Source organism: Electrophorus electricus, chromosome 17 (genome assembly GCF_041902795.1).
Source record: "Electrophorus electricus isolate QZ-2024a chromosome 17, ASM4190279v1, whole genome shotgun sequence".
Taxonomy (NCBI): domain Eukaryota; kingdom Metazoa; phylum Chordata; class Actinopteri; order Gymnotiformes; family Gymnotidae; genus Electrophorus; species Electrophorus electricus.
Genome location: NC_137513.1, coordinates 21453924 through 21467500, shown reverse-complemented (window position 1 = coordinate 21467500; position 13577 = coordinate 21453924). Strand labels below are relative to the sequence as shown.

General features: G+C 46.1%; 1 protein-coding gene across 6 annotated transcripts in view; it reads right to left on the bottom strand.

Annotated features, from left to right (window-relative positions):
- Positions 1 to 13577, bottom strand: part of dclk1b (doublecortin-like kinase 1b) — a 36375-nt gene that overhangs the window by 13422 nt on the left and 9376 nt on the right. For 3 of the 6 annotated variants that reach the window (XM_081700549.1, XM_081700552.1, XM_081700550.1), the window contains exons 5-12: positions 11099 to 11198; positions 10220 to 10435; positions 4627 to 4718; positions 2879 to 2966; positions 2205 to 2374; positions 1837 to 1956; positions 888 to 1034; position 1 (exon numbers count right to left, since the gene is read on the bottom strand). The exon at position 1 is cut by the window's left edge and continues 133 nt beyond it. In XM_081700549.1, coding sequence (XP_081556675.1) covers position 1; positions 888 to 1034; positions 1837 to 1956; positions 2205 to 2374; positions 2879 to 2966; positions 4627 to 4718; positions 10220 to 10435; positions 11099 to 11198 — 934 coding nt within the window. The remainder of the gene's footprint in view (positions 2 to 887; positions 1035 to 1836; positions 1957 to 2204; positions 2375 to 2878; positions 2967 to 4626; positions 4719 to 10219; positions 10436 to 11098; positions 11199 to 13577) is intronic. The other 3 variants (XM_081700551.1, XM_027017951.3, XM_027017950.3) reach the window with 1 other exon arrangement.

Here is a 13577-nt window from a genome sequence, read left to right as displayed (position 1 = left end):
CCTTTCTCACACACACACACACACACACACACACACACACACACACACACACACACACATATATACAAACGTATACACACATACACATACACACATACAGAAATCCAAAGAATATTACACATACAACTCTTTATGTGCATGTCAAAACATTATAGCACCTATATTTTAAGTATGGCTTCAGGTTGCCACTAAACAGAGTGAGGGAGAATGCACCCCTCCTAACCTTTATCACACTGTTACCTTACAGTAGATCCGAGTTGGGAAATGCCCATCATCCACGTAGCTAATGATGCATACACACTGTTATATCTCAGAATAAGAACTGATGTCAGTTTAAGGGCATTACATGTTATTTATTTGACCTCTTTGCCACCAGGTTAGCCACTAATCAACAAATTCTGTTTGTATTTTGAAATGGTCAGTGTAAAAGTGAAAATATAAAGAAAGAATTAGCAAACAGGAAAGGGTAAGAGAGAGAGAGAGAGCAACAGAGAGAGAGAGAGAGAAGGCATCAAACATTAAGAAGCAATCAAACTACACACTTGCTCTCGTATTTGAATATAAAATCCTAACCCGGTGGTACTTATCTGTGTTCAGTGGGTGAATGGATGAGGTAATAACGTGTGGTTAGATTTAGCAACCTCCCAAGTTGAACGTGCTAACACAAGTGCTTCCGTGGGAGTTGATGATTCAAAATTTCTCACATCAACGCGTTTTGGCTGCAAAACACTCATTCAGCTAGGTACAAAACTAAACTGTTTTCTGTGATTAACATAAAATGTTGCTCCTTTTGTGCTTTTTGGAGGAAACGCATGTCTGTTTTGTTCCTCTGATTACTGAAGCCCTCATTTATTAGGACCCTCCTGGTGTGAAGGAGGAATTCTCACGAGTAGGTTCTCTGGTTTGATGTCCCGGTGCACTATGTTCAGGCCGTGCAGGTACTTGATGGCGCTGGCCAGGTTAAAGAGCATCCCGCTGGCGTCCCGCTCCGTGTATTCGTTGGTGGACGTGATGGCGTCGAAGAGGTCTCCGCCCTGCGGGTGAACACAAGCCAAAGTATAGAAGATCCCTGCCGCAAAACCCGGAATTCTAGAAGGTCCCCTCCAAAATCTGAACTAATGAACCCTGACAATATCCTCCATCGTGTTGCCTTCTGACCGAACCAAAACAAAGTCCACTTCCCAGAATTCCCTGGGAAATCACAAGGAGAACCTCCAATCCTGCTCCACCACTGCCAGGAGATCCAAGTCACCTGATATACTGATTTTTATATATATATATCTCTGTGGTGTACTTATACACACACCTGTCCTTTTCTGTTTCCTCTTTGCGAGGTATTGCCCTTACTAAGCATTCTTTGTTTGTTTGTTTGTTTGTTGTAGTATTCGGATTCAAACCTTGTTTGTGTTTATGGATTTATTGTCTCTCTGCATGCCTTCTCAGTTCGGAATCTGCCTGATTCTCCCATGGTTTGATTTGCTCTGGTTTTGACCCCTGCATCTTTCTTATTTACTCTCCTGGATTGCCCTAAAAGCAGTAACGTTTGCCTCCCGTATTTTATCTGCAAGTGTCTGTTCTTTTCTGTCTCGTCACCCCTCCAAAGATCTGCTAGAAGGTCCCAACCCCCATTCCTCACGATATTACCTAGATACCTTTCAGATCGGTTCCAGTGCGGTTACTAGATAATACGCAGTAGCTACTGAATAACGTTTTAAGATTCAGGATCAGAGATATTAAGCCTGGAACCGAAGAGGTTAACGTCACACTCGTAGAGTCCGTCACGTCAGTACGGGCTGGGAAAACCATGGAAGTAAAGAAAAATGGCACGGACTCTACCTTCACCAGCTCCATGACCAGGTAGAGCTCGTGCAAAGTGTCCATCTCCTCAATCAGTAGGACAATGTTGGGATGTTTCACCTTCCTCAAAATGGACACCTCGTTTTGGATCATGTGCTCCTGTGCAGAACGGAAACACACACTTGTCACTCGTCATTTGGTGTGCAAAGCGAACTACGTTAATCATCGTGGAACCATGTCACGCAGCAATTACTACAGCCCTGTGATTCCTATATTCCTACATCCCTGTCTGGAGCCATGAAGCTGCCCCAGATAGGGATGTAGGACAGGTGGACTGTCAGGTGGGACTGCTGGCCTTGGGGCAGATGCAGCCGCGCGCCGCTCTCGGGTGCCTGAGGGCAGCTCACCTTCCCGCGGCATTTGGCCTTGTTGATGACCTTGAGGGCGTATTCTCGGCTGGAGGATCGCTCCACGCACTCGCGCACCACCGCGAAGTTGCCATCTCCAATGGTCCTGCCCACCTTGTACCTCTCGGCTATCGCGGCGGGCACCTGAGAGCCATCCTCCACCGCCTCAGCTGCAACCGTACGTACGGGGGCAGCGGTTGCTTATTCTCCATAGCAACACAAATCACCATAGCAAGCGAAAAGGGATCAAAACGAAACATCAAATGTAAGAACAGTCCCACTTGTGCTCTGAGCGGTTGCCAGGCACTGGAGAAGAGAACCTGTCAGCTTAAACAGAGCGGCAGAAACTAGTCCCAGGTGCACAGGATTGGTAATCAGGTGAGGGAGTGGGGCAGGTGCTGCGCGTGTGTGTGTGTGTGTGTGTGTGTGTGTGAGTGTGTGTGCGTGTGTGTGAGTGGGCATGTCCTTACTTCTTAGTGCCTAGCACACTGTGACAGTTTATGGTGAGCTATATGGTAGACCTGCAGTAGAGCCATCGATTTTTGACCATTGACTTGTTAAAGATGAAAGGTTTATGAGTTTTTAAAGAGCCCCACAATGTTAGTTGTTAGCCCATGGACTGAAGGAGGTGCAGCTCTGGGCGTGAGGACCAACTCTGGGCGGTGTTCACTTACCTTCACTGCCTGGACCATCCCCCTCGTCCATGGAGCTGCAGACTTTAGTGGAGGCCAGAGAAAGAGAAGAACCACTGTGTTGAGAACTCTGCCAGAGAGAAAGAGAGACAGAAAGAGAAGGAGAGAGAGACAGAGAGAGATGAAGAGTGAGAGGGAGGGAAAGACAGAGAGAGAGAATGAGAATTAGTGAGTGTCTGTAGGTGAAGGGGGTTGAAAAGGCTTTAGGGCTGAATACCATTAATAGTTTTAGAATTATTAGAATTATTGGTATTATCTGTAATATGCTGATCAATTAGTTGTTGTGAGGTCATTTTTATTTTTACATTTCACAAACATTTCACAAAATCAGCTCCAGATTCATAAAAAGCCTCTTTCATAATAATAATAATAATAATAATAATAATAATAATAATAATAATAATAATAGTACATTTTAGTAACCTTCACACCTTCTGTTTATTTTTAATGTCCCTTTTCACTAACAGCAGAGTGGAGTTCCAGTAATACACAGTTCGTAACACACAGTTCCTAATCTCAGGACTGTTCTCAGTGTGGCTAGGCAGCTCGCCCCAGTGACAGAGACATTTGTGCAGCTCCGAGCTTCTACAGAGCTCAGGCACTGGCAGGGACCCACCTGCTGCTAAAATTAGGCCAGCCCTGGCATCCCAGGTGAGTGGGACCACTGTTCTGGCACAGCATGGGGCAGCGCCGGAGGACATGTAAAGGAACACGGAAAAAATACCCCGGCAGTTTCCGTGGCAACACTCCAGCCTAGGCGGGCTAAGAATAATCCGTCAGGAGGGCAGGTGAGGTGAAGCGGAGCTCAGCTACCCTCCACCTGCTGTCTTCAGGGGAGCAGGTGAGGTGAAGCGGAGCTCAGCTACCCCCACCTGCTGTCTTCTGGAGGGCAGGTGAGGTAAAGCGGAGATTTCCTGTTCCACCTCAGAACACCATGGAATCAACACGCATGGCTTGCTCCGAACAGTCCACCGAATCGGATGCAGCCCTCCCAAATCCATCTGTCTCTCTGACAAGAGTTATTTATGGTTACAAAAAAAATGTCCAGGATGGCCAGATATCAAGAGCATCCTCACAGGTACTTGAAGCTGAATAAGTGGAAATGGAAATGACTTCCAGTTTCTAACATTGAACTTCTTTTCTCTTGTTCACAGGCTTCAGTGAACAGTAGAAAAATGTTGGACCTTTGTTTACAGGTACTGTAGTTGCCTTAAATAACAAAATAAATCCCTTCCTCCTTCAGGAGACTGTATCTGCATAGGTACCTCAGGTAACTTCATGTTTTTAAATGAAAGCAAGAGGACATCGTTTCAGGAAAAATAAACTAAGAGAATAAGAACGAGAGACCAGTGAAGACCTGTGAAGAGTTAACTGAGTAGGTAACTAGTGAGGTGCTGGAGCTCCAGTTAAACAACCCAACCTCAATTGTGTGCATGAAGGGAGAGGTCAGACTAAACCCACACACTCTGCAAGGCTCAGAGGAGAATTCAGCTGGAATGAAACATGGCTAAGGAGAAAGGCCCATCTCTGGTTGCTAGGGAACGTCGGGGTGGCGGTGGCGATGGGGGGTTTGCGGGCAAAGGAAGGCATCTTTGAGCGCGTCTGCCCCAGAACTGATCCGGAGTTTGGAATTGATCGAGCTCTTTTGTAAAGGAATGGAAAGGGTTGGAATTCAAATGGTTTGGCAAAACAGCAGAGCTGAAGGGCTGGTGAGAATGCTGGGTTCTTACCCGTCTCCTCAGGCTCGCTGGGCTGGTGGGGGACGGACTCGGGGACTTTCCTGAACGCGGTGTGGACAGCTGACTGCCGGCAGTTCCATTGGCTGAGGACAAAGGACACACTGAGTCCAAACCAGCATCTCGATCACTTTACATTCAGTTAGCAGGTGGGAACTCAATTTCAGATGTGCAGTCCTGTTTAAAAATGCCAAGATTATTTACACTTCATTCAGAAGCAGTAAATAGTGGTTATCACTGAACAACATGAGGAGTTAGTGTTGTCAATGCCTTTAATAATATACATTGGAACTAGGAACACAATTAAAACCTTAACAGTTTAAATTTCTTTCATGTTGGATTTGACCTTTTCATAACAGTGTTTTGCCAAATTAAGGAAAAAAGATGCAGCCCACTGAATAATATTTTGCTATTAAAATGTAAAATGACATGAATTATAAAGCCACCCTTAGTTACAAAAATGCTCACGTTCACATTAATAATATATTAAATACTCTCCACACTGGATAAGTCAGACTGCAGTAATCACAGCAATAAAGTATCAGCCATAAAATCCAGTCATCAAACAGTTTAACGTCGTGGCAGGAACAAAACTGCCTGGGCGCCCAGATATACCACAGCCCCCAACTCTACCCGAATAACAGCCACGACCCGACAGAGTGAAAGAAGCACGCCTGTCTGTCCTCTGCCTGCAGCAGAGCGCAGCAAGCTTCCGGAGTGCGGCACTACGACGGCGGCCAAGCTCATGCCGCCTCTGTGTGGGATCTGGCTTCCCCGAGCTGGCACCTGCTGGGTGAGCACCAGCAAATCTGCATGCACTTTTTAAGGGGTTTGGAAAGTAACTGATTCGAAGGTGTTGGTAACCGGAGTTGTAATCACAAAGTCAAAGCTCTGCGAATCAGGCTTGACCGAGCTTGTGTTGCTGCATACTGAATCAAACAACACTGTTGTCATCTTCTGAACCCTCAGCTTCAGTCACCTTTTTGCACAGAGAGACTTGCAGCGTAAGTTCACCACTGTGACATTTTTGATTTAGAAAGCCAGGGGCCAACGCCACATAGATCCTGTAGGACCAAAGGAGAGCAGAGATGTCTTTGACAAGTGCCATATGACTACTACCCTCAAAGGACTTTTTCATAAATTTCGATTTCTGAATTGCATTGGTTTGTGAACTGGTTTGATTTGTGCACTGCCATGCCGTAAGTCCCGTCTTGGTGCACTGCCATGCCGTAAGTCCCGTCTTGGTGCACTGCCATGCCGTAAGTCCCGTCTTGGTGCAATGCCATGCCGTAAGTCCCGTCTTGGTGCAGCCCCTGCAGGGTTCATGCGTTCGTCCAGTAACTGCTTGGGCGTGTGCGCGGAGCACCACTACTTTCAGCTTTTCTTGTCCTCTTTTATCCGGCCTAAAGAATTCCCACCTCGCTTGGCTGTTTTGCTTGTACGAACCAGGAGACAGCAGCTGCTATCCATCCCAGTGCCGCAGTAATTAACAAAGGCCATTTCTTTCGGTGGTATTCCATCTTTACTCTGCTCCGTATGAGAACAGCAATAAGCACGCTTGGCGCAAATCAGACTACTGACCCAACTTTTCAGGAGTTTCAGCCCCACCCCTCTACTCAGTCCTCTTACAACGAGGCCCCAAGTCAGTCGATGGGTGGCGACAGCAGTTAATTAATGCGTGCATTTGGGACACCTGCGTCAATTACATGCCGTACCACTGCTACTCTTGCCAAGCTTTAGAATCGCATGTACTGATGAATTAATTCAAAATTGAACCAAGATCATTTTTGACAGCTAGTGTTCATAAGAGAGCTGCTTTATTGAGATTATGCGTGTGCAGACCATGATTTAAAATGGGAATGATCGGGAGTGAACACAAATCCCTAGGAGACAAAAGAAACCCGTGACCTTGAACTGGAGATCAGGGCGACCAGCCCCTTTGCTGAAGGATCAAGAACTATGCAAAGAAGTTGAGAATAAGGATATGATGGCATAATGAATAGACTAGTATGAGGGGGTGTGCCTAGTCAATCTCTAATGCAACATGAATACAAATAAACTAACGAAACAGACGCAGTCTGAGCAGGACTGTAGCCTAGCAAACGATCGCAAATGATCGCTAGCAAATGGTGTTTGAGTGTGTCTGGAAAAAAATGGTTAGTTTTAGAAGCTTTATCTCATTGCTTGTACTCGTTTCTCTTGTTGCTGTTTTTGGTTTGTGGACTTCGCACTCACATCTCTAAGGAGGGGAATCTTGCTCGTCTCCTGAAAATGCTAAAAGAATATGGCAGAACCTAATAGTGTAACGGACAGCCGTAGTGCAAGCCTCCCGCCACTAGAGGGTGAAAACGCGCTGAAAAACCAGTCATCAGTGCGATCGCCTACAGGTGTTCACCTGCGTATATAAGGGCTTCACCAAGGCTGGTCGTCTGTATTTTGGTAAATGGTTTTGTTACGGGTTAAACCCCTGTGAGAGTTTTCCATTGAGTTCCCCCCCACCCCGTTCGTTTCTGTGGGGAGAATTTTACACTTTCTTCTCAGTTTGGTGTAGCCAAAGGAAAAGAAAAGCCAACCAGATAAGAGAGTAGAGAGACGCAAACTCTGTTTGTTTTTCATACCGAGTTTTGTTTCCTCCTGAGCTTGTTTGGTGTCCCTGGTTCTTTTCCCACATTTTCCTCTGTGGAGAGACTACATTTCTTTCGTCTAAGGCCCTTATGCTCTCTCCTTTGTGGTGTGGTGGTTTGTGTCCAGCCCCATGATTCTGGCAGCTCCTGGTTCGATGCTTGCACCCCATGAGTCGAGGGGCCTGAACGTGTCTTTTCCGTCTGGTGGGACTCATTTGTGCCTTCAGTCCTCTTCCATCTGTTCGGGCATGGATCTCTCTCCTCCATTTGTCAAGTACACAAGCACTTCACTACCCCTAATCTGAGTGTTTAGGTTCAGTAGCCTCCTAGCACTGGTGGTGTTCTACCTCAACCTGTGGCAATAATCTCAAGGAAAATACGCACTCTGTCCTACCCGGGTGGTTGAAAAATAGTAAATGAATTTGATATTTAATGGTCTCTATCTCATGATGGGGGGGGGGGGGGGCAGTGTGATTAAAACTTTTTTTTGATACATCATCCTCAGATTTCTTATATAGACTTTAAGGTTCATCTTGAAGTGGAATCGTATGTATGTGTATATATATATATATATATATATATATATATAATTTTTTTTTTTTTTTTTTCCCTCACTAAGTTTGTTTGCCTGGTTTAAGTACAATTGTTACCAGAGACAAAAGTGCTTTTGTCAAGTGCTTTTTTAAGCACTAATATTGCTCTAGTGCTTAAAAATGTTTGCTGATGTAGACAATGTAAATTGTTGGTAAAATTGTACAGATACTGCCATGTTTGTACGTTTGGCTTTAGTGGTAAGGTATTTGTTGATTTGTTGAGATTTTGCAAATAAACTGCATTGGAAACATTTGGAAAACCTAAATTTACACATATATGTTGCATCATTTGCTAGGATTTTCCTGTGCTCAAAGAGGGAAGGTTGATGAAAACCAGCTGTTGAGCAAAAAAAGTCACAAATGTCATGAATTTTCATTTCATTTTATTTTCATTTTATTATTTCAACCAGTTACTGGTGAGGTCTGCGACTACATAATCAGTCACTGGTGTGGTCTGTGGGTACATAACTAGTCACTGGTGAGGTCTACGAGTTCATAACAAGTCACTGGTGAGGTCTACGGGTACATGACCAGTCACTGGTGAGGTCTACGAGTTCATAACAAGTCACTGGTGAGGTCTACGAGTACATGACCAGTCACTGGTGAGGTCTACGGGTACATGACCAGTCACTGGTGAGGTCTACGAGTACATGACCAGTCACTGGTGAGGTCTACGAGTACATGACCAGTCACTGGTGAGGTCTGCGGGTACATGACCAGTCACTGGTGAGGTCTGCGAGTTCATAACAAGTCACTGGTGAGGTCTGCGGGTACATGACCAGTCACTGGTGAGGTCTGCGGGTACATGACCAGTCACTGGTGAGGTCTGCGAGTACATGACCAGTCACTGGTGAGGTCTACGAGTACATGACCAGTCACTGGTGAGGTCTACGGGTACATGACCAGTCACTGGTGAGGTCTGCGGGTACATGACCAGTCACTGGTGAGGTCTGCGGGTACATGACCAGTCACTGGTGAGGTCTGCGGGTACATGACCAGTCACTGGTGAGGTCTGCGGGTACATAACCAGTCACTGGTGAGGTCTACGAGTGCATAACCAGTCACTGTTGTGGTCTACGAGTTGTCTGCGGGTACATGACCAGTCACGGGTGAGGTCTGCAGGTACATGACCAGTCACTGGTGAGGTCTGCGGGTACATGACCAGTCACTGGTGAGGTCTGCGGGTACATGACCAGTCACTGGTGAGGTCTGCGGGTACATGACCAGTCACTGGTACGGTCTGCGGGTACATGACCAGTCACTGGTGCGGTCTGCGGGTACATGACCAGTCGCGGGTGCGGTCTGCGGGTACATGACCAGTCGCGGGTGCGGTCTGCGGGTACATGACCAGTCACTGGTGTGGTCTACGAGTTGTCTGCGGGTACATGACCAGTCGCGGGTGCGGTCTGCGGGTACATGACCAGTCGCGGGTGCGGTCTGCGGGTACATGACCAGTCGCGGGTGCGGTCTGCGGGTACATGACCAGTCGCGGGTGCGGTCTGCGGGTTGTCTGCGGGTACATGACCAGTCACGGGTGCGGTCTGCGGGTTGTCTGCGGGTACATGACGTCACTGGTGCGGTCTACGAGTTGTCTGCGGGTACATGACCAGTCACGGGTGCGGTCTGCGGGTACATGACCAGTCACGGGTGCGGTCTGCGGGTACATGACCAGTCACGGGTGAGGTCTGCGGGTACATGACCAGTCACGGGTGAGGTCTACGAGTACATAACCAGTCACTGGTGAGGTCTACGAGTTGTCTGCGGGTACATGACCAGTCACGGGTGAGGTCTGCGGGTACATATGCCACAGTTAACCATGACGAGATAATGCATGTAAAGGACACCATAACCAGCGCTGCAGGTCAGCTCAGAAAAGGGATCTGATCACAGTTTAGTCCTGGGCCACCTGCAGCACACCAGGGTAGTAAAAATCCAGAAACGGACGACAAATGTAATACAGCACTGACTTCAAACAGCAAAATTATTCACCCTCAGCCACAAACGGAATGTGAATACAACTCCTGTTAAATGATACACACACAGCCTCCAGATGAGTCACAGCCCAGCCGTACAGTGTCCACTGCGCAGGCATATCTTACTGGAGTGCAACCGGGAGCGTGGGAAGTCAGCCCGGTCCCATGCGCTGGCGGCTTTAGTGAGTCACTGCCCTTTACACCTTTTTTCTGCTCTCACAGTGGACACGATGACTCAGAAGGTGCTCAGGTCTCAACACCACACACTTGGACTACACACACATTTCTCACATCCATATTACTGCGCACCTATATATAAACATTCATACTTCCATGAAACACAAGTAAAAAGACTAGCGACAAGCCCCCATAGATAAGATTGGTTAGCGTCACTAACCGTATTTCCTGCTCCCAGACAGTGTTGCAAAGCGCGGCCTGCCCGCGCACGCGGTCGGCTGGGTGTCGGTGTGTGTGCAGGAGGGGGTGGAGAAGCCCTCACCTGAGCTGTTGGAGGCGGGGGACTTACTCCTGCAAGACGCACCCCCCCGCGGGGACCATCGGCCCTGCATGGAGGAGATCCTACCGTAGGACTGCGATTTCACCACCCTGCATTCTGAGACAGAGTGGGAGGGAGGGACAGAGAACCCGAGTCTGAACATTTGGGGGAAAAAGGAGATTAAAAATAACAATTTATTACAACAAATGCTTTTTGAATGTAACCATCCTTTAGTGAGGAGTCCAGGTAGTTGCCTGCAAAGTTTGAATGGTGCCTCCCCCATCCTCCGCACTTATAATTGTAATTATAGTGTAACTTTGATTTGAAACATTGAAGGCTTGCTGTTGAGTCAAGCTTTGTTTTGGTGCCATTTCTTAATATAAAAAGCAAAATTACACAGGGAAGTCTAGATGTATACGAGGATAGTCACGATAACCCCTTTTTTTCCACACCAGCTGTTGAAAAAGCACATCACTGGCAGTCACTACTTCAGGGTCTAATGATTACGTGATGCATAAAATCTTAACCTAAATTTACAGGGTTTATAGAAGTTATAAATAATGCCCTAAGATTCATCATCAGCATTTGAGAAAGTTGTGACGTCATCCTTTGACTCATATCCACAGAAACCCTGGAACACTCACTTAAGCTGTCGATGACACAAATGAGCCTTAGATGAGTCATATTTGACAGTTTAGAAATGAGGGAGGACACTGCATGCTCATGGATTCAAACCGGGATCTCCAACCAGGTGTTGCAAGCCCAGTGCGGGACTCGTACCACTCTCATCCAGCAGGAAGTCATCCTGGTAGCGGAACTTTTCCGGTCCGCAGGCGATGAAAATGTCATCTTCACCGAAGAAGTCCTGAAGACATGTCACCTGGAAACAAAGGTACAGCAGCTCACACTCCTCCACACCTCTTGTATGTTTTGGTGACCAAACTGCATTATCATGGTATATTTGCCAAAAGTTTTTCCTTTCCTGGAAATGGAGACAGACAGGAAGTGAAGTATGGGATGTGTGACTTCCAAAACAGCCGCCATTCCTTAGCCACACCTCCTCCTATGCCAGCACTTGGTGGGGCTTCCAAACGTTTAATAAGGTGGGCCTTAAATAAGGTGGATTGATGTCGGACCAAGCCCGAATGCACAAAACGGCCAAACCATCTGGGCCTGATCGCTCTTCCAAGCACAGTGTCTCTACTAACACACCCATGAGTCTCTCTTTTTATAATTCACTCATTCCGATGACCTACATCAGACAAAAGCGCACACGTATTCGTAAGAAAATAGCAGTAAGGTGATGAATCATGTGCAGATAAAATCTCTGGCCCCGACGTTCCTACCAGTGGAAAATTCTTCCTTGACAAATGCCACCTATGTGATATTCACAAGCTCCCCCACAGTTCTGCCATTCCTCCTGCCTCCCTAGACCTGGACGCCAAACAACAGAAGGAGGAAAGTCTACTTTGGAGATGCTAGAAACATTTTCTCACATGCAGATATATTGAAACACGTCTTAACACAACCACCAAAACAGTGAGTCTGATGAAAAAACAAACAAACCCTCAGCACTGCATTACAGAACAAAAACACCGTGGCTCTTCAATACTTGCATGTAGTTTTCAAAGTACTATGCTTCTATAGCTCAGCCTTTGCTGTCGTGGTTCTTGCTAATGGTTTGCAGTGGCTTAGAAAAAACTTAAACACTCTGCCAGATTGCTTTGCCATTAGTTCTATGAGCCACTTCCTCTTCAGGTACTCCCGAAACACTGGAGATGACATCTAAGCTCTTTCAAGAAGACCAGAACGGAAATGTTCCTTACAACACTTCAGAACATTAGAAGAGTTCTATTATACACAACTGTCAATAGCCTCTACTAGTTTAACATGTTTCAGCAAATTGACACAGTTGCTTAACTAAAAGATAAAGACAAACCAGTTCTTTATTACTGGTGTTACTGGTGTGATTGTTTCAGTTGTTCTGAGGGAAAGCTCACTGCGCACTAACTGAACTCCAGGGTCTCCCTATTGCCTTCAGGCTCATGACAGTCCCTCCATTACATACATACACACACACACACACACACACACACACAGCATATCTGTAACATCACCTCAAGCACTGGTCTGACATGTGGCACGACGGCAACCAGGCCCCTAATTCCAGCCTCTAATTCCACTAGCTCGCTAGGTTCTGTAACAGGTGATTATACTCATAACTCTAGAGTGGGAAAAATCTGGAACGTCTGAAATAACCAAAATGTGATACACATACAAACAGAAGCAAATCAATATTTGGCAAGTTTTGTTTGATCTGTTGCCCTCGTATAGATTAAGGATGCTGGTCGTTAATGTAGAGCTGGTCGTTAAACTTCAAGCATCAGAAAAATGTCGGACAGGTTTAACAACGCATCTGGAGTTACAGCCCGCTAGGCTGCATATTAAAGGTGTGCTCGAGGTATTGCAGTAGGCGTCACATAGAAATCTCCAAAGTATCCCTATATTTCCCACAATTAAATGGTCTATGTAATTTGTTCACCACTCGTATTAGTAAACTAAAATAATACAGTGACACAGCAACAGTATAAATAAAAGCAATTACATGGTTTCATACTGCAGTTCGTTTTCACATGCGTGCCACGCTAATACGCAGCACAAAGAAATCAGAGTTCTTCACCCATGACGGTGAAAGAAAGTAGCGTGGAGTGGAATTATTCAGGAATAAAAGATGCATGAAAGTTATTACATAAGTTGTTAGCGTTACACTTCGGACAAAGGGCTGAGATGGACATTAAAATTCCAAAAACTCCTGTCTGGATGCCCTCAGGAAGAGGATGAAGCTTGTTAGCGGAGAAGTCTGATGAGACCTTGCCAACTGCAAGGTGAAATGCTTCTCAAGGCTGAAGCTCTGAGCGCATACGGAAGAGCAGGAGGCTCCAAAAACCTTTCATCAAACTCTAGCACGGCTAGCAAGAGGCCAAAGCTTTCTGTCGATGTTACCGTGGACAAATCAACGTGGATTCAGCAGTATGGGCAGGGTACACAGAACAAGGCACTACTGAAATCTATCCTGAACAGGCCAGCTCATTGCAATATACAAAATGAGGAGAACTCAATAAAATTGTTGAAAAATGTCTGAGAATGCATATGGAGAATTTACTATATTCATATTAATTTTATTTGGTATAAACATTTATCCAAAGCAACTTACAAGTGAATCGGTATATGTTAGTGTGCATACTTTAGTGCTTAAGAA